The 23,339-nt window shown below is 36.5% G+C and overlaps 1 protein-coding gene across 3 annotated transcripts in view; it reads right to left on the bottom strand.

Moving 5' to 3' along the window:
• LOC135088644 (uncharacterized) overlaps positions 1-23,339 on the bottom strand; it is a 53,085-nt gene that overhangs the window by 11,488 nt on the left and 18,258 nt on the right. Inside the window, exon 3 of one of the 3 annotated variants that reach the window (XM_063983569.1) lies at positions 3,886-4,239. The exons of 1 other annotated variant lie outside the window; for it this stretch is intronic. In XM_063983569.1, the coding sequence (XP_063839639.1) occupies positions 4,011-4,239 (229 nt within the window). In that variant the 3' untranslated portion in view covers positions 3,886-4,010. Of the gene's footprint in view, positions 1-3,885; positions 4,240-10,077; positions 10,375-23,339 lie in introns of those variants that run through there. One more of the 3 variants, XM_063983571.1, reaches the window with a different exon arrangement.

Raw genomic sequence — 23,339 nt, 5'->3', positions numbered from 1 at the left:
AAAAAGACAAACATTTATAAAATTACAAAATAAAAGCAGACTAAAAACTTTTCGTTCACACCTTTAAAATACGTATTCAATTTGCATAAAATTTCTTTCACTTGGCTGCTTAATGGATTTCGTACAGGAAATTCACTTACAGTAGGAGCCATTTCACTAATATTTGGAACACAATTACATAAAATTACACGTCTATCTGCTACCAGTACCGGGGGTGAAGTGAAGTATGTGAGCGTCAGGGAAGCGGCGCGTGGCGGACGCGCCGCGCTCAGCGTTGCCAGTTTTTTTTTTCGCCAAGTCGGGACTTTGGTACTTTTTGAGTGAAAATAGCGGGATTCTTCCGTCAAAAGCGGGACATAGTAAAAAAACGTATATTATAATCAAAGGTTTTCAAATATTTATCTTTTTATTTGACTTAAAATTACGTTTACGTGACAATAGATAGCAAAAGTAGCCATAGTAAATGTATTTTAACAAAAGAATAATATTTTAAATCAGATTTACTCTATCGTTAAATTCGTCTTTAGAATGAAAAAAGAAAAAAAAAACAAAAAATTGAAATTAAAAAGTTTTATTCTTTAGAATATATGGCGTTTCAAACAATAGTCTGGTGAAGTCAGTGTCTCTCTCCGAAAAGCGGGACCGAGCCTGTCCCGCGCGGGACATTTAAATTTGATTTAAAAATCGGGACGTCCCGCCAAAATCGGGACGTCTGGCAACGCTGGCCGCGCTTCAGGCCGCTTGCTATAAATAAACCGGTTTAAACATTGCGCGGGACGCGCCGCGCTTCAAGCCGATTGCCACTCTACACTATCGGTGTGCACTCACACAAATGCAATTCTCAGCTTAAGTTGAGAGGACTGTACGCCAGGCACAGCTAGTAGGTAAGTATAGTATAACTTTGGCACAGTTACTCTGGATTGTCAGCATAAGAGCTTTTACAGGCCAAGAAGTTCAGCTGGTGATGCCAAACTCCCTCTTTGAGGACATTACAAATATCAACACCGACTACAAAGTTCTGCGTAAACACTTGAAATCGAACCCCCCTGTAACGCATCGTAACGTTTTACAAGACCCCCTCTCCTCACAAATTGCGTTACGTAACACTAGAACGCCTCCTTAGCAACGAATACAACTTCTTACTATAAAAAAATGCTATTTTTATTTTCACCCACTAGAATGGATGATAATGGGTAAAAACCGAACCCAAATCACCCAGTTTTAACCCAATAGGGTGAAATGGGTTTTTACCCACTACCCATCTCTACTGGCAACTAGTGGTGACACTGGTGACTGAGTTTGTTCCGGCGTTTCTTCTCAGCACTTGCCCATAATGTTTGTCTCGAAGAGATGGTAGGGCTCAAAAGATAAGGAGACATGTAAAGTGCCCCTTAAGGGCTACCTTTTTTTTTACTGTAGTTTGATTGATGTTCATAAGTGCCACTAGTGGTCAAAATTGAATCCCACCAAAAACGTAAATGTAAAAAAGGAGAGCTAGGTTCAATAGAGCAATTCACGAAAAAGAGCGATTTGCATAACTTTAATACAAGAAACAAAAATAAACTTGCCGTTCCAAATTGCAGATTGCATAAGATTGGTAATAATAATTCATTTATGGGAAAATGTATTAAATTCTTTAATAAATTACCACAAACTGTTGTAGAACTACCCATTCATAAATTCAAAGCACATATTAAAAGTACCTTAATGAAAAAGGGCTACTATAAAGTCGATGATTATTTAAAAGATAAAAATGTTTGGGATACGTTACTGCCTAGCTCGCATAAATATTTATAACTTTGTACATTTTAAAGCATGTAAACCTTTGAAAAAGAGGCTGACAATAGTGACTGAGTTTCTTGCGCTGCTTCTTCTCAGCACTGGCCCATTTATTGTCCTGAAGCAGTGGTAGGGTTAATACTGGGACGTGTAAAAGTGCTTTTTTAAGCCTATTTACAGAAATAAATGAGTTTTAATGAGTTTTTAGTTTTTCAATACAAAAATTATGCTTGGCTGTGGGCTTCGTCGCAAAAAGATTGGAGATCTAATAAATGAGTGCCTAGATATATTCGTCATTAATATCAAATAAAAAAACTGGTTGAAAACTCGCAAGAAAAAAAATTGAGGCAGTTTTTAAATCAAATTTTGGAAAAAAATTAACAAAAACAAAAATATCAATTAAAAAAAAAACCAGCCAAGTGCGTGTCGGACTCACGCACAAAGGGTTCCGTACCATTGATTTATGAAATTATTTTTTTTTTAATTTAAGTTATTTGTATGAAAGATTACGCGGTAATAAGCGGTTTACGATTTACGAGGTACTAAAAAAAAACTACTTACTAGATCTCGTTCAAAACAATTTTCGTTGGTAGTTTTTATAGTAATGTACATCATATGTTTTTTTTAGATTTTTCATTTTCTTATTTTAGAAGTTAGAGGGGGGGGGGGGGGGGGACCAACTTTTTTCCACTTTGGAAGCGTCTGTCACGCAAACTATTCGGTTTAGAAAAAAAGTATTTTAGAAACCTCGATATCATTTTTGAAGACCTATCCATAGATACCCCACACGTATGTGTTTGACGAAAAAAAAAATTTTGAGTTTCAGTTCTAAGTATGGGGAGCCCCCAATATTTATTATTATTTTTTATTTTTGCATCAAAATCTTAATGCGGTTCACAGAATACATCTACTTACCAAGTTTCAACAGTATAGCTCTTATAGTTTCGGAAAAAAATGGCTGTGACATACGGACGGACAGACCGACGGACGGACGGACGGACAGACAGACAGACATGACGAATCTATAAGGGTTACGTTTTTTGCCATTTGGCTACGGAACCCTAAAAAGTAGCTTACTTAGGGTCAAATGGGCGAACTTGTATTCTTAAAATGACCTTACCTATACACCCACGATGCACAACACGAAGTTTGTCTCACCTTCCGCCAAACACCCTGTATATTGGATTGGATAACAATTTCTGTTATTTAAAAATGTGTGATCTTAAAAGTAGATTAGATTTGACCTGGCCTGGTTGTTGAGTTATGCGCTTACCAATACATTTTGCGATTCATTTTTATAAATGTACTAGCGGCCCGCGACTTCGTATGCGTGGATCCCGTTTTACCCCCTTCATCTATCTTACGCGGTTTAGATTTTTTCATACAAATGTTTTTTCCCGCTAACTCCCGTTCCAGTGGGAATTTTGCAATATCCTGTTGTAACTAAGCTTTAAGCTTACTAAGGTACCTGCATGCCAAATTTCAAGCGTCTATCTTACGCGGTTTAGAATTTTTCATATAAATGTATTTTCCCTCTAACTCCCGTTCCCGTGGGAATTTTGCAATATCCTGTTGTAACTAAGCTTTAAGTTTACTAAGGTACCTGCATGCCAAATTTCAAGCGTCTAACTTAAGCGGTTTAGATTTTTCATACTAAAGGATTTTCCCGCTAATTCCTGTTCCCGTCGGAATTCCTAAGTAGGTATACAATAACCTGCCCAGGAGTATGAAGAATAATTGTACCAAGTTTCGTTAAAATCCGTCGAGTAGTTTTTGTTTCTATAAGGAACATGCAGACAGACAGACAAAAACTTTACTGATTGCATTTTTGGCATCAGTATCGATCACTAATCACCCCCTGATAGTTATTTTGAAAATTTTCATGTACAGAATTGACCTCTCTACAGATTTATTATAAGTATAGAATAGATGTAAGTACGTATGTATTAACATTGCGTCCTACTCGAATGCATAACTAATTTATCGTATTGTAACAACAAATTAGTATCATTCTTTCTCATTTTTATGGCGCTACCTAAAACTGAAGGTATAAAATGAAAGGAGACTTATTATAAGTTAAAGGTTACATAATTTTTATTTCTTTAATTAAAAAATGGCGATATCGTTATTAGTCCAGCAACTTTAAACATCAGTCCTTACGTTAAATCTGGTACTTTTTGCAGATTATAATATAATTAGGATCCTAATATCATTAGGATCATTCCAATCGTTTATCCACAAGTACCAACCAAAGTACATATCATCAAGTTGCCTGGTGCATATCCTTGCCCGCCTTGCACTGGGGGTGTATAGTCTGTAATATTATCCGTCGATGTTAGAGTGTACGTGACGAGGTAGGTGTAGCCATCAGAGCCGGCAAGGTAGAATTGGCCGGTATATTCAACTGGATTTTTTTGCGATAACCAGCTGTTTTGTTTGTTAATTTCTGACAGTATGTAGCTGAAAACGATGACATATTGGTTTAATGTAGTATAACAAAAAGTTGAAAGAAAACTGCACAAAATTATAATCGAGACTACGATGGGTGGTCAACCACTACAGTCCAGTCATTTGGTACATAAAGCCCAACTACGACAAAAAACGACACTGAAAAAGTATAAAACAAGATTTTCAGAATACTGAACTGAACAAAGTTGCTAATGTAGTTGCATAGTAATTTTCATGTTTGGAAAGGCGTAGTCACACGTTACAAATACCTTCCTACCGTAGCACTTTAACAACGTGTGACTGCGGTTTTCCAAACATGAAAATTACTATGCAACTACATACATTAGCAACTTTGTTCAGTTCAGTATTCTGAAAATCTTGTTTTATACTTTTTCAGCGTCGTTTTATGTCGTAGTTGGGTTTTAGTTTTTTCACTTTTTATTATTTGTACTATTTTGGTGTTAAAGTTTATTTGTGGCGCATAATATTAACAAAAGTTAAATTGATGAACTAATAAGTAGTAAAGAAGCTATGAACGAAAAGATGTGAATTATATGCAATCAGCCCATGAATTCTACAGGTAAAGTCACAAGCAAATGCTAGTAATATAATATATTCAAACACGGCATATTTATCTTAATAAATTCACGGCATATTTACTCTGTATGTTTTGTCCGCTAGAGGGCGCTACATTAGATTTTGTGAAACCCCATATTATTATAGCCTATAACCAGCGGACAATTAAGACGCTTCTAATGATATGTCATTTGTCGAATTCTGATTAGTAGTTTAGAAGTTACGAGGGAACAGATGAACATACATACATACATACATAGCCTGTCAAAATCATAACCCTCCTTTTGCTTTGCCGTAGTCGGGTAAAAATAATGGCTTTACCTGGAAAGTTTTCCGGGAGTAATGAAAATTGATATTTCTATAGAAATAGTTTGTTTCTTTTTCTTTGAACTTGGCTGAACATGCTGCCGGGTGTCTGTCTAGATGTGTTTAGGTATAAAAAAAACCGTGTCGGTTACTTTACTTCAAGGTGAGGTGGAAATAAGTTTTTCGGTCAAAATGCATAAAATATAAGTAGAAGTATACTTTGCGGCACTCCTATGCCTAAACTATTGATTTCACAAAAAGGTTATGTAAACATAAAAAAATAGAAATTTTTCTTTAATTTTAGTTTCTCTAAGCATGTTTTGTCATAAAATTAATTCGAAAGTAAACATTTGAGAAAAACTGCTACTAGGCAGCATTTTTCCAATATGGCGGCGCGAGCGGCAACCATACGAGGTCGCAAAGTTGAAATTCGTAAAGAGCACATCGAAATCTATACAGGGTGTGGTTCTGTAAAACAACGCCCATCTCAGGGATGGTAGTATACACGACACTGATGCCAAAAAAAATATAATAACAATATTTTAAAATTTTATGGAAAAATCCATGAAATCGGGAAAATGGTATTATTATCGGACAGTCCCCCCACTCTCCCGGGGCGGCGGCCGTATGTGCTCGGTGGTGTAGCGAGGTACGCAGGGGTGGTGCGGGCAGTATTAAGCGCTGTCTCGAAAATTTTAGGAAACGTTTGAACGAGGTTTTTTACTGTTAAAGTAATAGTTACAATTTTATTTATATTTTTCTTGTGATTACTTTCATGTGTACTACCACCCCTGAGATGAGCGTTGTTTTACAAAACCACACCCTGTATAAATACCAATTTTCATTACTCCCTGAAAACATTCCAGGTAAAACTACTAAATGACTGGACTACTATTCATTTGAAAGAATCAAGGTCGACTTAACCTCATCATAATGAAAGGACATCATCCATTTTGGTCCAAAATCAAAAGTGCCGGCCAAAAAATAAAAGTGCTGTATTCTGATAGAATACGTCCGCCTTAGCATTTATTACTATGGCACCAAAGCTGTAGCACCACTGTGCATCGTAGTATTTGAGCTCTAAAAATATATGAAACGACTGACTTTGATCTCAAATACTACGATGCACAGTGGTTCTACAGCTTTGGTGTCATAGTAACAAATACTAAGGCGGACGTATTCTGTCAGAATACAGCACTATTTTTTTTATTGGCCGACATTTTTGATTTTGAACAAAAAATGTATGAATCGTCGATGAATTTTAGATCTCAAATACTCGACGCACAGTGGTGCTACAGCTTTGGTGCCATAGTAACAAATGCTAAGGTGGACGTATTCTGTCAGAAGACAGCACTTTTTTTTTATTGGCCGACACTTTTGATTTTGAACAAAAAATGTATGAATAATCGATGACTTTTAGATCTCAAATACTCGACGCACAGTGGAGCTACGGCTTTGGTGCCATAGTAACAAATGCTAAGGCAGACGTATTCTGTCAGAATACAGCACTTTTTTTTGTTGGCCGGCACTTTTGATTTTGGACCAAAAATATATGAAACGTGGATGATGTCCTTTCAGACTTTTTAGACATTTAACTCGTACTGACCAAACAATGGAGAACACTGATAGGTTGTAATACTAAAATTTTTAAACTATTATCACCTATATGTTAATCTGGGTTATGAACAATAATACTGTAAAGTTTCATCAAAACCCGCTCAGTAGTTTTTGCGTGAAAGAGTAACAAACATCCAGACATCCGGACATCCGAACTTTCGCATTTATGATATTAGTAGGATCCCCTTATCTGTCGCTATGCCACCGTTTTCATTTTCGTATGTATTTGCCACGACGTTAACTGCATGCGTTTTGACAAACGTTCCATTTGGAATTTTATTCTCTGAAATCGAGCGAGCGTCTTCTGAAATCTGCGCCCCTAGGCCGCGGCGTATACGGCTTGTTGACAAATCCAAGTTCGGGTGTGATTTTTACAAAATAATCCCAGTCAAAGTTGTTTTAAAATTTGGTTATATACAAACAATAATTATTATCAACCAATACTTCTAGGTTAAGTAAAGCCTTTTCTCTGATTCAAAAGTGCTTTTGACCTTTATGAGTTTTAACTGTAACATTTAAATTATCATTAAATAAAATACTTAATTATTTTTTCTTTTTATCATCTAAGCTTAGTAATTCAGGTTACCATGACGCTTGAATCCCCATTTAGCACCGTGACCTCCTCTACTACAAGAGTCATTGTTGTTGTTTATTTAACCCTTTTAGCACCTGATTTTTTTGTTGTAGATGTAGCAGATTTTTTTAATTTCCTCTTTTATTTCTAAGTATATGGTAAATGGGTCAACGTGCAAGGCCTGCAAAATCAATGTTGTGACGTCATCAAGAAAGATAGCGCAAATCTTGAAAATTTTAAAAAGTCCTTAAACTTTCGAGGTCATAATATCTTCGGCAATACTGAATTGATTGAGGTGAATTAATAAACCAGTGTTATATGTAGTGTATATTATTATGGTCTAAACTTTAAAATAATAGCAGGCCTGTTCATCGCCGCGAGTTTGCATCGAAAACAAAACACGCGGGACGGCACCTACTGGGATATTTAATCGACAGGACACTCAAGAGCGAGCATTGACGCACGCACTTGTATTCTTCTTCACCCATTTACACTGTAAAGACAATAAACTATGTATGTAAAAACGGTGTTGTAATAAATACTGTGCAGTATTTTAACTGCCTGGAAATGAATAGAAATACAAAATATAATTCATGCTTATTCATGTATTTCCTCCGCCATTTTCCGCAGTTTGGCACCTCACGTCACATTATCATTTTACCGAAGAAAGCCCTATGGCTTCGGCGTAATACCGATCACTGACGTTTGTCAACAAAATGGTGTTCGACTCTTGAGACAACTAAGGCTAGGTTGTATAGATGACCCACACTGAACTGTCCCACCAAACTCAATGACAGGGGGGCGCTACCATCGTTCAACTAAATGGTTTCCAACATGGCAAAAATCGGAACCAGCGATCCGGTATTTACGGTGGCGCCCCACTGTCAATGTCATGGATAGGACAGTTCAGTATTTTGGAACTATACCATCTTGCTTTGACTTTGACAAGCGTCAAAAATCTGTCAAACTCCTTACAAAAAACACCGGTTATCGTCATAGCTACCGTTAAAGTTAGGTGGTGCAACTCAGCCTAAATTACACCATATTGTTAACGACATTGAGCATACATTTTTTTAAATACCTTCGCGAAGAAAACCTTCTGTACGTAGTACTTATTATTATTCTGTGACAAACTAAATTTCACGCGGGTGAAGCCGCGGGCAAAAGCTAGTAACCTATAAAATAAATAAAAAACATGCGCGTAAGCCTTGGCTTGAGCTTCATATAAACGAGGCGACCCCTGTACCCTGTACGACACCGAGCTCTAGACAAAAGGAGCCTTAATATTACTAATTCACTACATCCACCTTCTCCAACCACAACCTGCATTATAAATTCAAATTCAAATTTATTTATTGTGAAACATATATTAATATTATTATTTCTATACTAATTATTATATTGTAATATTATAAAAGCTGAAGAATTTATTTGTTTATTTGCTTGAACGTACTAATCTCAGGAGCAACTGGTTCATATGAAGAAATATTTTCGTGTTGGATAGTTTATTTATCGAGAAAAGCTTTAGGCTATACACATAGCTGGGCACCGTTAATCAAATAGTTAACTTCGTTAATCGTTAAACCGTTACTAAAAAAATTAACTTCGTTAAACGTTAAAACGTTACATTTCGGAAGATTTAACGCAAGTGAACGTTAATCGTTAATATAACGGATTAACACGTGATAATGAAACGAAAAACATATTTGTATGCAAGGTTCAAATAATTTCGAAAGCTTATTATCGTGCATGGAATTTATTCCTCTTTTATGTTTGCGCTACAAGCATTCGAAATTATTTGAACTTTGCATACCTATGTACAATTATTTTTTTCGTGTTAGTACAACTGCATTTCATAATAAAAGCTTGTTTTTAAAAAAAGTTTTTTTTTTAATTATAATTTTATTATACACTTTTTAGTTGTATCTCAACTCAATCTCAGAGCCTTGGTACAATTACAATACAATTTAGCACCAAAGTGCTCGAAAAGACAAATCCAACAAACCCAAACTCGATAAGTTTCCACCGTTTCGTTTAGGAATTCCTATGGCCACCTCTTGACTCCATCATCAGGACCCTGGACATCATCTAGTACTAAAGTGCTCGAAAAGATAAATCCAACGAACCCAAATTCGAACGATGCGATTCTGCCGTTTCATTTAGGAGTTTCTATGGCCACCTCCTGACTCCATCATTAGACAAGCTCAATGGTACCATAACATTGCATTGTCATCGTACTTACATAAGTATACCAAATTTCAGCTCAATAGGTTGAGGAGAACTGGTCTTAAATTCAGTTGTAAATAAATTTAAAAAAATGCATTTTTTATATCGTTGCGTTCGACGAATCTGGTTACAAAAACTGTTATTTTGGATTCTGGAAGTTCTAGAAGCCCGAACGTACCTACTTGTCAGAACGCGTTTTTCATCGTGCCTGCTGTATCTTTTTGGTAAATAGTAGGTAGGTACTGGATTAACGATTAACGGACTTAGGATAATTTAACGAAAGTTAACGAGTCCGTTAACATTTTTTAAAGTTAACTTAAAAGTTAATCCGTTAATAAAAATGTTAACTTCGTTAATGCCCAGCTATGGCTATACAACACAACTCTACAGCCAATAGGAGCGGAGCAGTAAAGAAGAATGTTGCAAAAACGGGAATTATATAAGTACTGCATCTCGAGTTGCAATAAATATAACAAAAAGTTATGAACTGTATTTTTATAATTTTTATGAGAACTGAAGGTTTTAAAAGAAATACATAAATGAAAACAGACTTATTTCTAACAATATATATTGTTATATTTCTTCAACTATAAAACAGTGTTGGTTGGCGTTCTTTTTATTAGCCCTTATTTGATTAGCCAACCATGGATGCCAAAACCAGTGGTGGTGTGCCTGGCCCTTGCTCTGGTGTATAGTATGTACTATTATCCTTCGAGACATCTGTCAGAATGTATTTGACTAGATAAGTGTAGCCATCAGAGCCGTCGAGGTAGAATTCGCCGATATATTCAACTGGATTTTGTAGCGATAACTTGCTGTTCTGTTTGGCAATTTCTGACAGTATGTAGCTGAAAACGATGCATTATTAGTTTAATATGAGTATACCAACAAGTTAAAAGATCTCTGTGCTCAATAGCGAGTAATTTAGGTAATTGAAATAAAAAATCGACTACTCCTTCTACAACAAAAAATCAGGTGCGAAAAGGGTTAAATAACACTTTGACACCTGTGGTAGAGGAGGCCACGGTCACGGTAATATGTACCAGGCCTGTTCATCTCCGCGAGTTTGCATCGAAAACAAAACGCGGACGCGGGACGGCACCTACTGGGATAATTATTTCGACGGTCCCTACGTTTATAAACGTATCTGAAAACGGCCAATTTTACAGAAGAGCGGTTTGAAGGTTTAAACATGTGTAGCTCGCGTTCTATTTATCATACATTGATGAGGTATAATAGTTTTATATGAGGTATATTTTATAAAACATGAAGAATTATCAAAAAATAATCACAATGAGTGTATTATTTGTCATTTACTCACTTATACAATGGAAAGTTTCTAATTACAAATGACGTAAGTGGTACTTATTAACTTTTACGTAGGAGTAATATATTTGTTTAAATTATTATCTGCCACATAAGTAATTGTACACGGGAACAAAGTTCAGCTACTACTGACCGTAACTCTCACTCTAGGCCCATAGTCCAGCTCGACGAGGCATAACAGCATCCCGCCTCGTTTCCCAGATAGTTGCATTTTGGAGGCACTCAATACCTTAAGATTCTTCCTTATCTAAGGGGTCTTTTGACTGAAGAATACTTGTAGAACCGGTAAATTTTCTTTGTCAATAGTGCCGGCTAGGTTTGACAGCATGGCATCGAGTCCGAAGATCCACATGGCTCTTTTTTGAGTTCGATCTTGTCGAACATTGAATACAACTGGGTACTAAATGGAACCCTTTTCAAGGGCATGGATATTTCAAGGTATCATCTGTCATGCAGATAGTTTCATCATTACAAGAATATCCTCATAAATAAACAAACAGCGAGGCGGCTTGCCTGGGCGCCACAGACGGCATTATGGTCGCCTTAGGCCAGGGACCACATATATTTAAAGGCATCCCTGACACCTTCACCTGACGCCCACACCACTGTCAAAACTAAGGCCCAGATCAAATATCTAAGAGTAATCCTGTTAATCACCAGTGGCGCCAAGTAGTGAGCGAAAATACGGTGACCTTAAATGTATGTGTTACAGGAAATGTATGAATTCTAGGAATTGTATACTATTCCTAGGAAATGTATACAATTCCGAAGCTATTTAGGAAATGTATAAAATATTGCTTCAGAGATTTTTTAATACGCACATATCCTAGGACATGTATACTTTTCCTAGGAATTTTATAGAATTCCAATATTGTATTAGGAAATGTATAAAACTAAGCGGCACAAGCGCGGTCGTGTGATCGGGTGCCCCTCGGTACGCCTAAAATTTCATTTAGCCAAACCACATTGGCCGATAGGTACTTTTAACTCACAACTATTATTGTTTAGCCTGACAGTTGTTTTCGCACTATTATACTTTGGCCGAAAAAAATACTTGCCTATTGGCATACCTTTATTTCGGCATCACGCATATTACGCTGAAGTATTGGAAAACCCTAATTTTAACATCTCTTTTATTAAACTATTATTGGCATGAAGGTTTTAGTACTCCTGTAGCTGGATAACTAAGTCTCGGTTAGGTTAGGTTAGACTTGCGACCTTACACATACACAGCTGCCGCGGCGTGGTAGCGCCATTTATGTTTCGGAGAAAAAAAAGAAATCTTAATTACATTTCCGATTGCTGTTTAGGAAATGTGTAAATTTCCTAGGAAATGTGTCTAATATAATTTACATCACACATTTCCGGGTGATTTTAGGACTTGTACACAATTCCTAGGAATTGTATACAATGACGGATTTCATACATTTCCTGTAACATATGTAACCAGTGGCAGCTCGCACTTTTTCCAATCCGTCGCCGTGCGAATGGAAGACAGCTTGCTGTTTCGTGGCTGCTTCCCTAATTTGGAGGTCCGAAAACTCGTATGTCGGAAGGCTATGGAGAAACGGGAGCTCTATACTGGTACCCTCAAAAGCATGATTCTGTCCCATCTAAGGCATCACCCTCATAGGGAAGGGTAACGCTGCCCATCTTCTAAGACCTTAACAGACCCAGAAAATCTACAGGGCTACATCGTCGGCTTTAACGCAGCGTGAAGAACGAGGTGAAAGCTCCGCCATAGGAGTACAGAGAGGCTGTTTGACGTGAGACTCGCTAGACTGTGCTGTAGTCTAATAGTTGATAAACCACCTCGCCGTGGGCCGTGGCTAAGTTGGGTCGCTGAACCTTATTCGCACTCGTGCTGAAGTTTAAGTTTGCTCTAGCGATCGCACCATGACTGGGCACGGATCCTTCGAGCCCTTCCTGTATTGCGGTGGCAGGAGCGGTGCGGTGGTAGGAGCATATAACACACCATATTCTTGCGGGATAGCATAGTCAAAGCTATGTGGACAGTAACAAAAGTTGGGTGGCAATGAAGCACCTCTATCTGAGAAGACAAGGTGCCGCAAGAAGCTGCAGTACAATAGCGCGACTACGAACCAAGTGCGGGTGCATTTGAATTTGCTCCAGGGAAGGTGACAGTATAATTGCCACCTATCTTCCTTCCTCGGTAATGGCCAGCGTAACGGGGCCGCACGGGAGGCATTGCATAGATAGGCCACCACCACCGTCTGCTGACGGCGAGTGTGTGTACGGAAAAGCTGTGTACTTTCAGTTGCTCTCGTCCCAACTGTCGCCGTGTATGTGGGTGTGTGGTGACGGGGCACCAGGGTATTTTTAGTGGGTATACCTCATCCTTCTGACGGGTATATGTTTGCAATATCATGTAAGCATTATCATGTAATAGTAGATTCTAAATCCAGTTAATTTAAACTTTTGTTTGTAAGTGTTACCTGCTTATATTTATTTCTGATTGCCTTAATATGCTTAGTAAATAAATAAAATAAATTTTACGATTTTTTAATTGTATCTTGTATTATAAAGTAGCATAGGAGAAGAACTTGGTTGCGTTGAGTCTAATAAATGACCCAAGATACTTCAGTCGTGTTGTATATCATATTTTATATTATTTTGTCTTCACTTTTATGTCCACCAGATATTGCTAATATACAATTTCTCAGCGTAAAACACCGTTACTGGTACTAACTTACAGACATAAAACAAACTTTTCCAAAGTAAAACATTTATAGTGGCAGTTACGGCTAGAAGATACTTGAATTGTCCGACGTAACTTTAATTGTCCCGAGTAAAACAACGCAACTACCTTATGCCTACAGTTAACTGATTAATTTGCCGTTGGTATAATGTTGAATTGTTGAGTGAAATAAATTAAGTCAGAAACCATAATAATACCTATTTCCTTCATAAATTACGTATCAATTTACTCGATCTGCGCGAATGAAAGTGGCAGTTGCGGGGCTGGGCGCGCGAAGTAAGGCGTGCGGTCCAACGTAAAATTTCTTAACTGCCAGTAATGCAATTTTACTGCGGAAATCGTTCTAATTTTGTAGTTGCGGGATTTGTTTTTTGACGTTTTAAGGTTCAATTTGAATAAAAACTGTATGTTTTTTTAACTGAGCCGAAACTGTTGGGTGTTCTGAAGGTTTTGCAAACAAAAACGGCAAATCACTGAACTGGTAGATACTGAATTATACGTAGGGACCGTCGATTTAATCGACAGGACACTCAAGTGCGAGCATTGACGCACGCACGTGTATTGTATTGTAGCGAGGACAGTGGTTTGAATACACTACCACCGGTGACGAATCTCGTGCGATATGATAGTTTGCTCGACAACCCACTTCCTAAGAGTTCTCACTACTTTGATCTAAATAAATTACTTGTTAACCCAAATTATCTTTTGTTTATCTAACTTAAATCTAAATTCTATAATGTCACTGCTCCTAAAGCCCAAACCGCGACAATATTCTTCACCCATTTGCATTGTATAGACATTAAACTATGTATGATGGAAAGTAGAAAAAACGGTGGTGTGTGTGTAACTGAATAATGAAAGAAACACAAAATATTATTCATGCATAGTAATCATGTATTTCCTCCTCCATTTTCCGCAGTTTGGCACTTTACGTCACACATTATTTTACCGAAGTCAGCCCTATGGAATCGGCGCAGTACCGATCGTTTCGATCGATTGACGTATGTCAAGAAAACGGTGCTCGACTCTTGAGACAAACTAAATTACACCATTGGGTCTAGACAAAGTGCAAATTACGAGGGGCGGCTGAAAAGTTTTGAGCCTAAGTATCTTCAAGTGTTATTATTGACTTGCTCTAAATTTAATTAATTTGCCAATAGCCTCCTTAGTATATGTACAAAGTTTCATTTCATTGGCGTCATCACGCTTTTAGTAATTAATTCGTAAACATCATCATGTCTCAGTCATCCGCGCAATGTACGAAATTGAAGTAAACAGTTGTCATAAAATTCCTCAAAAAGAGGTACAAAACGCTGACGGTAACATTTGATGAGATGTCCACAGTTTATGGGGAGTCTGGGCCTTCATTTGCCATCATGAAAGATTGGACCCGATAGTTCAAGCATGGCAGGGGGTCGCTAAAAGATGACCGCTAGTCAGGGCGGCCAGATTTCGCCATTAACGAATAAAATAATGAAAATTTAATTAATCTTGCTTTAGAGATCATCGAATTAAGCTGTGACAGATAGCTGAAGCCATAGGCATTAGCAAGGAACGCATCGGCATTATTTTTCAAACCAATTTGCACATGAAATAGGGGTGCGCGCGATGGGTGCCAAAAATGCTCACGCCGCTCGACAACCAGTGTCGAGTCACAACTTCGCAGGAGTTTTAGGACATCTTTGGCCATAATCCTAACAATTTTTTTTCTTACATTGTCACTATTGATAAGTAATAGATCCGGCAGTACGATGTAGAGTCAAAATAAGAGTAAATGCAATGGATTTAAAAGGGAAAACGCTGCCGCGGAAATTCAAAGTGGAGCGATCGACACCCAAGCTCATAGCCACTATTTTTGGGATTGTGATGGAATTTTATTCATTAACTACCTATTTAAAAAAAACTACAATAAACGGAGATTATTATGCTGTACTGTTGATAAGAGTGCGTCAAGTGGTTGTTGAAATATTGAGAGGCAAACTGGCGAAAGGAAATCTGTTATTGCAAGACAATTCGCCCGCGCACATCGCGCATGTTGCATGGCTTGCCCTGGGTAAAACTGGATTTCAAGAAATTAATCACCCACCACACAATTTAGTCCGAATCTCTAGCTATTTTGTCTAATTCTCAAATTGGAAAAAAGACCTTCGGGAACGAAGATTTTTGAGTGACAAAGAAATGAAGGCAGCGTTAAAGGCTCATTTCGAAGGCAAAGATTGCAAATTTTTTTTCAGTGGGTTAAAAGCTCTTTTACACAAATGTAAGAAGTCCGTTGTAGTAGAGGGAGATTAAGTAGGAAAATATATTTTTAATACTTTTCTATCGGCATTTTTAATACCCTAGGCTCAAAACTTTTCAGCCGCCCCTCGTATAATCGCAAACCAGTCGAAAAGTGGTCGAAAAGCCCCTTTTTTGTATGGAGTTTTGACGGATTCGATTTTCGATTCGATCATAAAGTGCGTTTTGTCTAGGGGGGTTTTGTCTATATTGTTAACGACATTGAGCATACATTTTTTTAAATACCTTCTCGCTAAGAAAACCTTCTGTACGTAGTACTTATTATTATTCTGTGGTAATACTATCTATACAGTATTTCAACTCGGCCATATTTTTTAAATAAATGTCAACAGTCGCTCGGTACGTCACGGTAGGACAACATGTGGGACTATACAGTGTGAGTCACGTTAAAGTGTACATATGAAAATAGATGAAACTAGACCTATTTTTATCGACAAAAAAGAGGTCAAATTTTTTTTGAGATTTTTTTAAAAAATTTTATAGAATTTTTTTTCTTCCAATTACTTATTGTAAAGAAAACGTAATAACTTTTGAACTAAGCGGTATATCCTGATAAAATAAAAACAGTTATAATGCTAAATAACAGGCAATACTAAAAAAAATACATAAAATACACAAAAAAGGCCAACAAATAATAAAAAATGATACTTTTTGAAAAAAATCTGCTGTTAAATTCGTGTTTTTTTGGTTATTTGATAAATTTCTCCAAAAAATGCCCCTATAACCGGTGGTTTTTATTACTTTGTATTATTTTCTATCGTATTACCTTCCTAAAGCCAAAAATCGCATGTCTCTATCCCTATCACAACGTTTGCAATGATCGTTTTGAACTAAGCCTCTCCGGGCGCGCCATTCAACGCTTCGTTAACAACGAAACTGAAAATGGCTCTAGATTTGTAATTTTGATAAAGACAAGTTAGATTTCAAATAAAAACAAAAGATTTCGAAGTAAAATAAGCATTTTAGTTAAAATTAAAATTGTCTCTACCTGTAGCGGAGAATAATGTTGTGGCAGGCCTTTGTTCAAACGATCATAGCAAATGTTGTGATAGGGATAGAGACATGCGATTTTTGGTTTTACAAAGATAATACGATAGAGAATAATACAAAGTAATAAAAACCACCTGTTATAGGGGCATTTTTTGGAGAAATTTATCAAATAACCAAAAAAACACGAATTTAAAAGCAGATTTTTTTCAAAAATTATCATTTTTTATTATTTGTTGGCATTTTTAGTGTATTTTATGTATTTTTTAGTAATGCCTGTTATTTAGCATTATTACTGTTTTTATTTTATCAGGATATACCGCTTAGTTTAAAAGTTATTACGTTTTCTTTAAAATAAGTAATTGGAAGAAAAAAAATTATATAAAAAATTTAAAAAAAATCTCAAAAATTTTTTGACCTCTTTTTTGTCGATAAAAATAGGTTTAGTTTCATCTATTTTCATATGTACACTTTAACGTGACTCACACTGTATAGTAATATGAGGCCCATATCCATCACCATGAGGTACACAACCCCTGTATATATTACATAATATTTAACCGTTATATTGTTGATTATTAATAGTAGGTAGTGTCTTAAATCCTCTTGCGGTTTGTCTAGCCTTTAACCAGTGATATGACAATTATTGTATAACACTATAAGGGACATGACGTCTCACAGGCTACTACGTCGAAATCAAAAAATTTACAAAATCGCATGTGGATTATTTAAAATTGTGTTTGTATTTAACTATTATTAAGTCAATAATTGACATGAGGTCCTTTTTTAGCATTTTAATACCTTTTCCTTAAAATCTAATAATATAGACACCGAAAAACATAAAAGCCACTTCTGAAAACTAAAAATAAAAATTCTGACACCCGCTCAATTTGGCATAAAATCAATGGCAATTTTTGCACAAAAGGCGAGAACATTGCAAACATATGGGATTGCAACACCCCGACACATGTGTACTGTGGTGGCGTAGCATAGGTTGGCACCTGGGGCGACCCCCTCCCCCCCTCCCCACTCCTCATAAGACTATAAGATGGGTGTTCATATTGCGGGGGGCTAAGGCACCCCAGAATGGTCTGGTGTCCCCCAGATTTTTCGGGTCACCGATTTGAAGACGAAATATGTTATTACTAAGTCATGAGCTATATGATGATACCAATCGCACGCACCCCCTTATCATGACATATCAGATGCGACGTCCTTGTCATGCAGATGCACCTGTGGGTACTAATCTGCGAGACTGAGTTGTCACTCCGTTGTCACCCCCTGATGCTTGGCACCCGGGGCGGCGATGCGACGCCTGTGAGACTACGTGTCACTAGTTAAAGGCTAGACACTATTATTTTTTACTAGACAAATATAATAATAGTTTTAGTATAAGTATCCATATTATTTTAACGAGCGCGCATTACCAGGTCCGCGTAAATGAAGTCTCGAATCCCTGCTTAGGTTCCCATACTAGCTAAGATTGTCATGTTAGCGGCACATTTTCATAATCAGCACTCGGCCGTCTTGCTACTCACTCCGGTTTGAAGAGCGCACTTTGAACTACAATATTTCAATGATTTCTAAAGATATTAAAAATGTAAAACACATTTTTTTTAATGTATTTATTTTAGCCATCTTCACCAAAAATTTACAGTCAGTTGCATTATGCTTGTGCTTTAAGGCGATTAGAGTCCTCAATCCGCGTCAAATGGGCATTTTGTAAAGCCTACTCCTCTTTTACTGCTGGACAGAAATAGTTGAAAAAAATATATGTTATACAACAGTTCAAGGACTACATTTGTGACGTTTGAATTTTCGCTACGTCTCTTTGTTTTGGATTAAAAAAATAAATACGGGACATCCATTTTTTACTTAAATTCCCTACTCCTCCAAAACGGCTATGTTAATTTAAAAGATTTTTGCACGAATAGATTAGGAATTCTTTAATCTTTAAATGACACGTTGCGTTTTTCAATCGAACATTACTTTCATTCATAAATTTTACTTTTGATAAATTCCGAACGTTTTGCTGTTGAGGGGGCCTTCGCGGGGTGCGGGCGGCAGTCGGCCGCTGGCCTTCAGACGGGGAGGTTGTGTCACTCGCTGCAAACTGACATTAGCGATCAAAATGAATTTTTTCTTTGGCTGAGTTGCACCACCTGACGTGACCCAACTTTGACCGTAGCTTTGGCGATAACCGGTGTTTTTTTGTATGGAGTTTAACAGATTTTTGACTTTTGTCAAATTTAAAATTAGATGGTGCAACCTAGTCTTTGTTTGACAATAGTTTTTATGTCAGAGTTGTTCATAGAGCACGTTCAGTCAGACGATACGATTGAATTAAGGCATGCTCGGACGCTATTATCTACCTAAATAGAATCTATTAGTGTAAAAAATCGACTCCAAATAAAACGGCACTAGATAAGTAAAAGTTGAAAATATATTCCGTTATTTATTTACTAGGCCTTTGCAATCAGTATCCAGATTAGGAGCGAGTCAGAATCAGTAACTTAATCGATTTACGTGAAGAAAACAATTTATATTTTTCATACTTAGGCTCGGCGCAAATGGGCCATTTAGAATTAGATTTTCAAAATGTTTCTTCGCGAAAATACCACTTAAAAAAAATAAGATAAAGTGGTATAGATAAATTGTTCTATAGAGCTTATTAAAAAATGTGGATAGTACTGATAACAAATGCCCGTATATCATGATTGATATTTTCGGAGTCGGTGACAGCCTACCTTTTGGTGAATCGTTTTGGAGTTGGTTTTAATTTTTGGTGAAAATTAATTTATTTCATGCCTTTAGTAGACTATAGGTACTCAATAGACCTTGTTGTTGCCACTGAAGGTGCATAGGTACTACACAGTACATTGATACCATAATTTTTCATGTTAAGTGCAAATAAACTTCCGTAAATTACCTAACCATGAAACGTACCTATAGGCTATAATAATTAAAAAGTTTCGTCGATAAAAACTGAAATCCTCTTATAAGATGATGAATTTTGGGAGCATGTCATGAAACTAAAATTATTAGCATACAAAAACTTGTTTTAAAAAGGTTTTTTCTTTTACTTTATTTTTTTATTTATGATGCGGAATTGCGGACTCGAAATAATTTCTAAGAATAGGGATGTTTCCTGGGTAAAGCAAGAGTTTGAATTAGTCCGTCGGTCAACTGACCAAAAAAATACTTTAAATGTAAGTATTTTTCACTTTCTTAAACTTATGAAAATTTAAAGAGATAAAGCGCGCCAAAGTTCAGAAGAGGCCCATGACGTTAGGGCGTGCTTAAAATTGTTGCGATTTGTGACGTCACGCGGAATTTCATCGCATCATAACTTCGTAATTACTTGTTTGTTGACAAATAAAAATATCCCGTGTTCAATATTTTTTGATAGTGTAATTGACGGACTGAAAGTGTTTTTTTAAGAAACTAGCCTCCATCATCAGACCCTGTTTGCCTTTGAGAATTGAAGTAGGTAGGTACTCGTGATTTTTAAAGTAGCTTACTTACATAATATTACTTACTTATATTTATATAAATAAATAAATACAAATCAAACGAGCCTAAACTCGATGGAATCGTTTAATCCCGGAGTTGCTATGGGGCCACGGGCATTCCAGCTCTATCATCAGATCGACTCCATGTCATCACAATATTGCATTGTCATCCGAATTACATGTATATCCAAAATTTTAACTCAATCAGTTGTTGAAGGATTTGTAATAAAAAGACGAGATTAAACACATTTTCAGTTTATTCTTCATAAGTAACACAAAGAGAAATGACAATAGACAAAAGAAGAAACATTTGCTTTTTTAAACCATAGACAATACTACTATGTGTTCCAATACCTACAGTTGTCGTCAGGAAGTTGGTCTAACAAATTCAGCTTGCAAGATTCCACCCGAAGTTACCTACATATTACATGTTCAAATTTCGAGAACGGCTGAACCGACTAAAACAGTAGAAAATTTTATCTTCAAAATAGTTGCTAAACGCCTAGAGTAAAGTTCTTAGCAACATTAGCATTAACATAGGTAATGCTAATGTTGCTAAGAACTTTACTCTAGGCAACTTTCAGAGGTAATCACTTTAAAATTAGGGATTACCTAAGCCTTAAGGAGTTGTAGGTACTTACCTTCCATCATCAGCTCATCAACATGAGATGATGATTTACAGACTCAAATACTTGAGTAACTTAAGAAAAAGTACAAAAAACAATATTTATAGTGCCTCGCGTTCGCACTTTCAGCCACCCTAAAAGCTGTCTGGCAAGGCGAAGGAACCATCAGAAGTGTCTGGCTGACGAGGAAACTTCATCAAATGATAGTTCAAATATTTTATGTAAATATCAGCTTTTATAGTATGACGTAAGTAGGACTACATTTTCATGAACTTTAAGGTGTCTGGCTAAGGGCTGCCACCATGGTAGGTGTCTGTCAATTAATGACGTCATTTCTAATAACATTTTGAAGGAAATTTAAAAAAATCAGCCTTTATACTTTGACGTAATTAAGTTGGTATTTTACACACCTTTAGTACCGTCTGTCTGCCAAAGCCACCATGACCCAAACTTCATGTTTGGCCATGGTTCTTAGCTATGTTGGGAGCATGCGCTGACAAACTTTCAGCCTTTATAAAATAACGTAGGTCTGGCGTTCACTATAGGTAGGCCGGTTAAATGAGTCCTCGCCTGCGGAACGCGGGGACACAGGGGCGTGACGAAAACGGGGACTGTACGGGGTGCGGGCGGCAGGCGCATTCTTGTCAAAATTCATTTCGCTGGCGATGCGGCTAGCGATCGCTTGTGTTATTTGTTACGGACGCTTTGTGAGGGCTATACATGAGATTACATTTTTAAGATGAATCGAAAGATTTTCGGACATAAAATTAATAGTCAGTGCAAGCAAATAGCTTTTAACGTTTATGAATATTTTAGAAAAAAAAAACTGGATCCAAATTCTGATGAATATCAACAAGATATACCATTAAACAAAACCGTAGCAAACGTTACTGGACTATCGGAAAAGACTGTATCCAGAATTGTACAACAAGGAAAATTATTAAAAAAACAACGAAAAATTTAAATCACCGAAGAAATCGAAACAAAGCCGCAGGAAAAGGGTGGAAGTAGATGATTTCAAAAAAGCCGTGATAAGAAGAAAAGTTACTCAGTATTACACATTTAAAAAAAAAATACCAACTCTGAAATCCTTGAACGCTACCCTTAGAGAAGATAATGTATTATACTGCGGCAGAGAATATTTAAGATTATTATTACTTGACCTAGGGTTTACATTTCAAAAATGCGGATCTGAAATTAAACTCCTTATTGAACAGTCAAATGGAGGTGGAAATATCTAAATACTGTTAAAAAGTATCGTAGAGAAGGAAGACATATTTTATATCTCGATGAAACTTATGTCAATGCGTCTCATAACGTTTCAAAATGTTGGCAATCAAAGGATGAACACGGAGTATTGTCTCATATTGGTAAATCATCATACATTGTGGTGGCTACACTGGATTTGTAGATGGAGCACTTGTGATATTTAAATCCAAATGTAAAACAGGTGATTATCACGATACAATTAATTTCGTGAATTTCAGTAAATGGCTAAATGAAAAGCTGATGCCTAATATTCCACCAAATTCAGTAATAGTAATGGATAATGCAGCTTATCATTCGGTTAGTGTAGAAAAAAAGCCGACTATGGCCTCTACCAAGCCAGAAATGCAAGATTGGCTACGACGACATGAGGTGCCTTTTGATGATAAATTAAAAAAGGATGATTTATCCAAATTAATTAAAAGCCATTACAAGAGGACATATTATTATATAAAATTGATGAGTTATTGAAAGCAAAGGGCCATGAAGTGTTGCGTTTGCCTCCTTACCACCCAGACCTGAACCCAATTGAGTTGGTCTGAGGTGATATAAAAAGACAGCTAGCAGAAAAAAGTATCGACTCCAATTTGGACCAGAAAAAAATATGTTGGAAAATTTATTTGCTGAATATTCCGTAGAAAAGTGGGAGCATTGTAGCGGATGAATATTGCGAACACGACGGAGTTCTAGATGACGTTGTTGATTTTATTATTAATGTGCACGATGATTCAGATAATTTGGATGATGGCTGCTTTGAAAGTGAAGAATCAAGTTCTAGTGATATTGTTAAGGACATAAGTGATTGATTAATAATTTGGATACATCTTGCACACAATAAATTTTACATGAAATACGACATGAATTGTTTCATTAAAATTTTATAAAATAAATTATTTTCTTTATTATAAAATAAATTATTTTCTTTATTAAAAATAATTTATTTTCTTTATTAGAAAATAATTTATTTTACAAAATTTATCACCACCTGTTTACCGTTAACCACTTCACTGTGACGTCACATATCTTGAGAACTATCTAGTGAAATTTATCTCTTTTATATCATCCCCGCCCGCACCCCG

The sequence above is a fragment of the Ostrinia nubilalis genome, chromosome 4, assembly GCF_963855985.1.
Source record: "Ostrinia nubilalis chromosome 4, ilOstNubi1.1, whole genome shotgun sequence".
NCBI classification, from domain to species: Eukaryota; Metazoa; Arthropoda; class Insecta; order Lepidoptera; family Crambidae; genus Ostrinia; species Ostrinia nubilalis.
The sequence above is the reverse complement of the archived record's forward strand: the minus strand, read 5'-3'. Positions and strand labels throughout refer to the sequence as shown.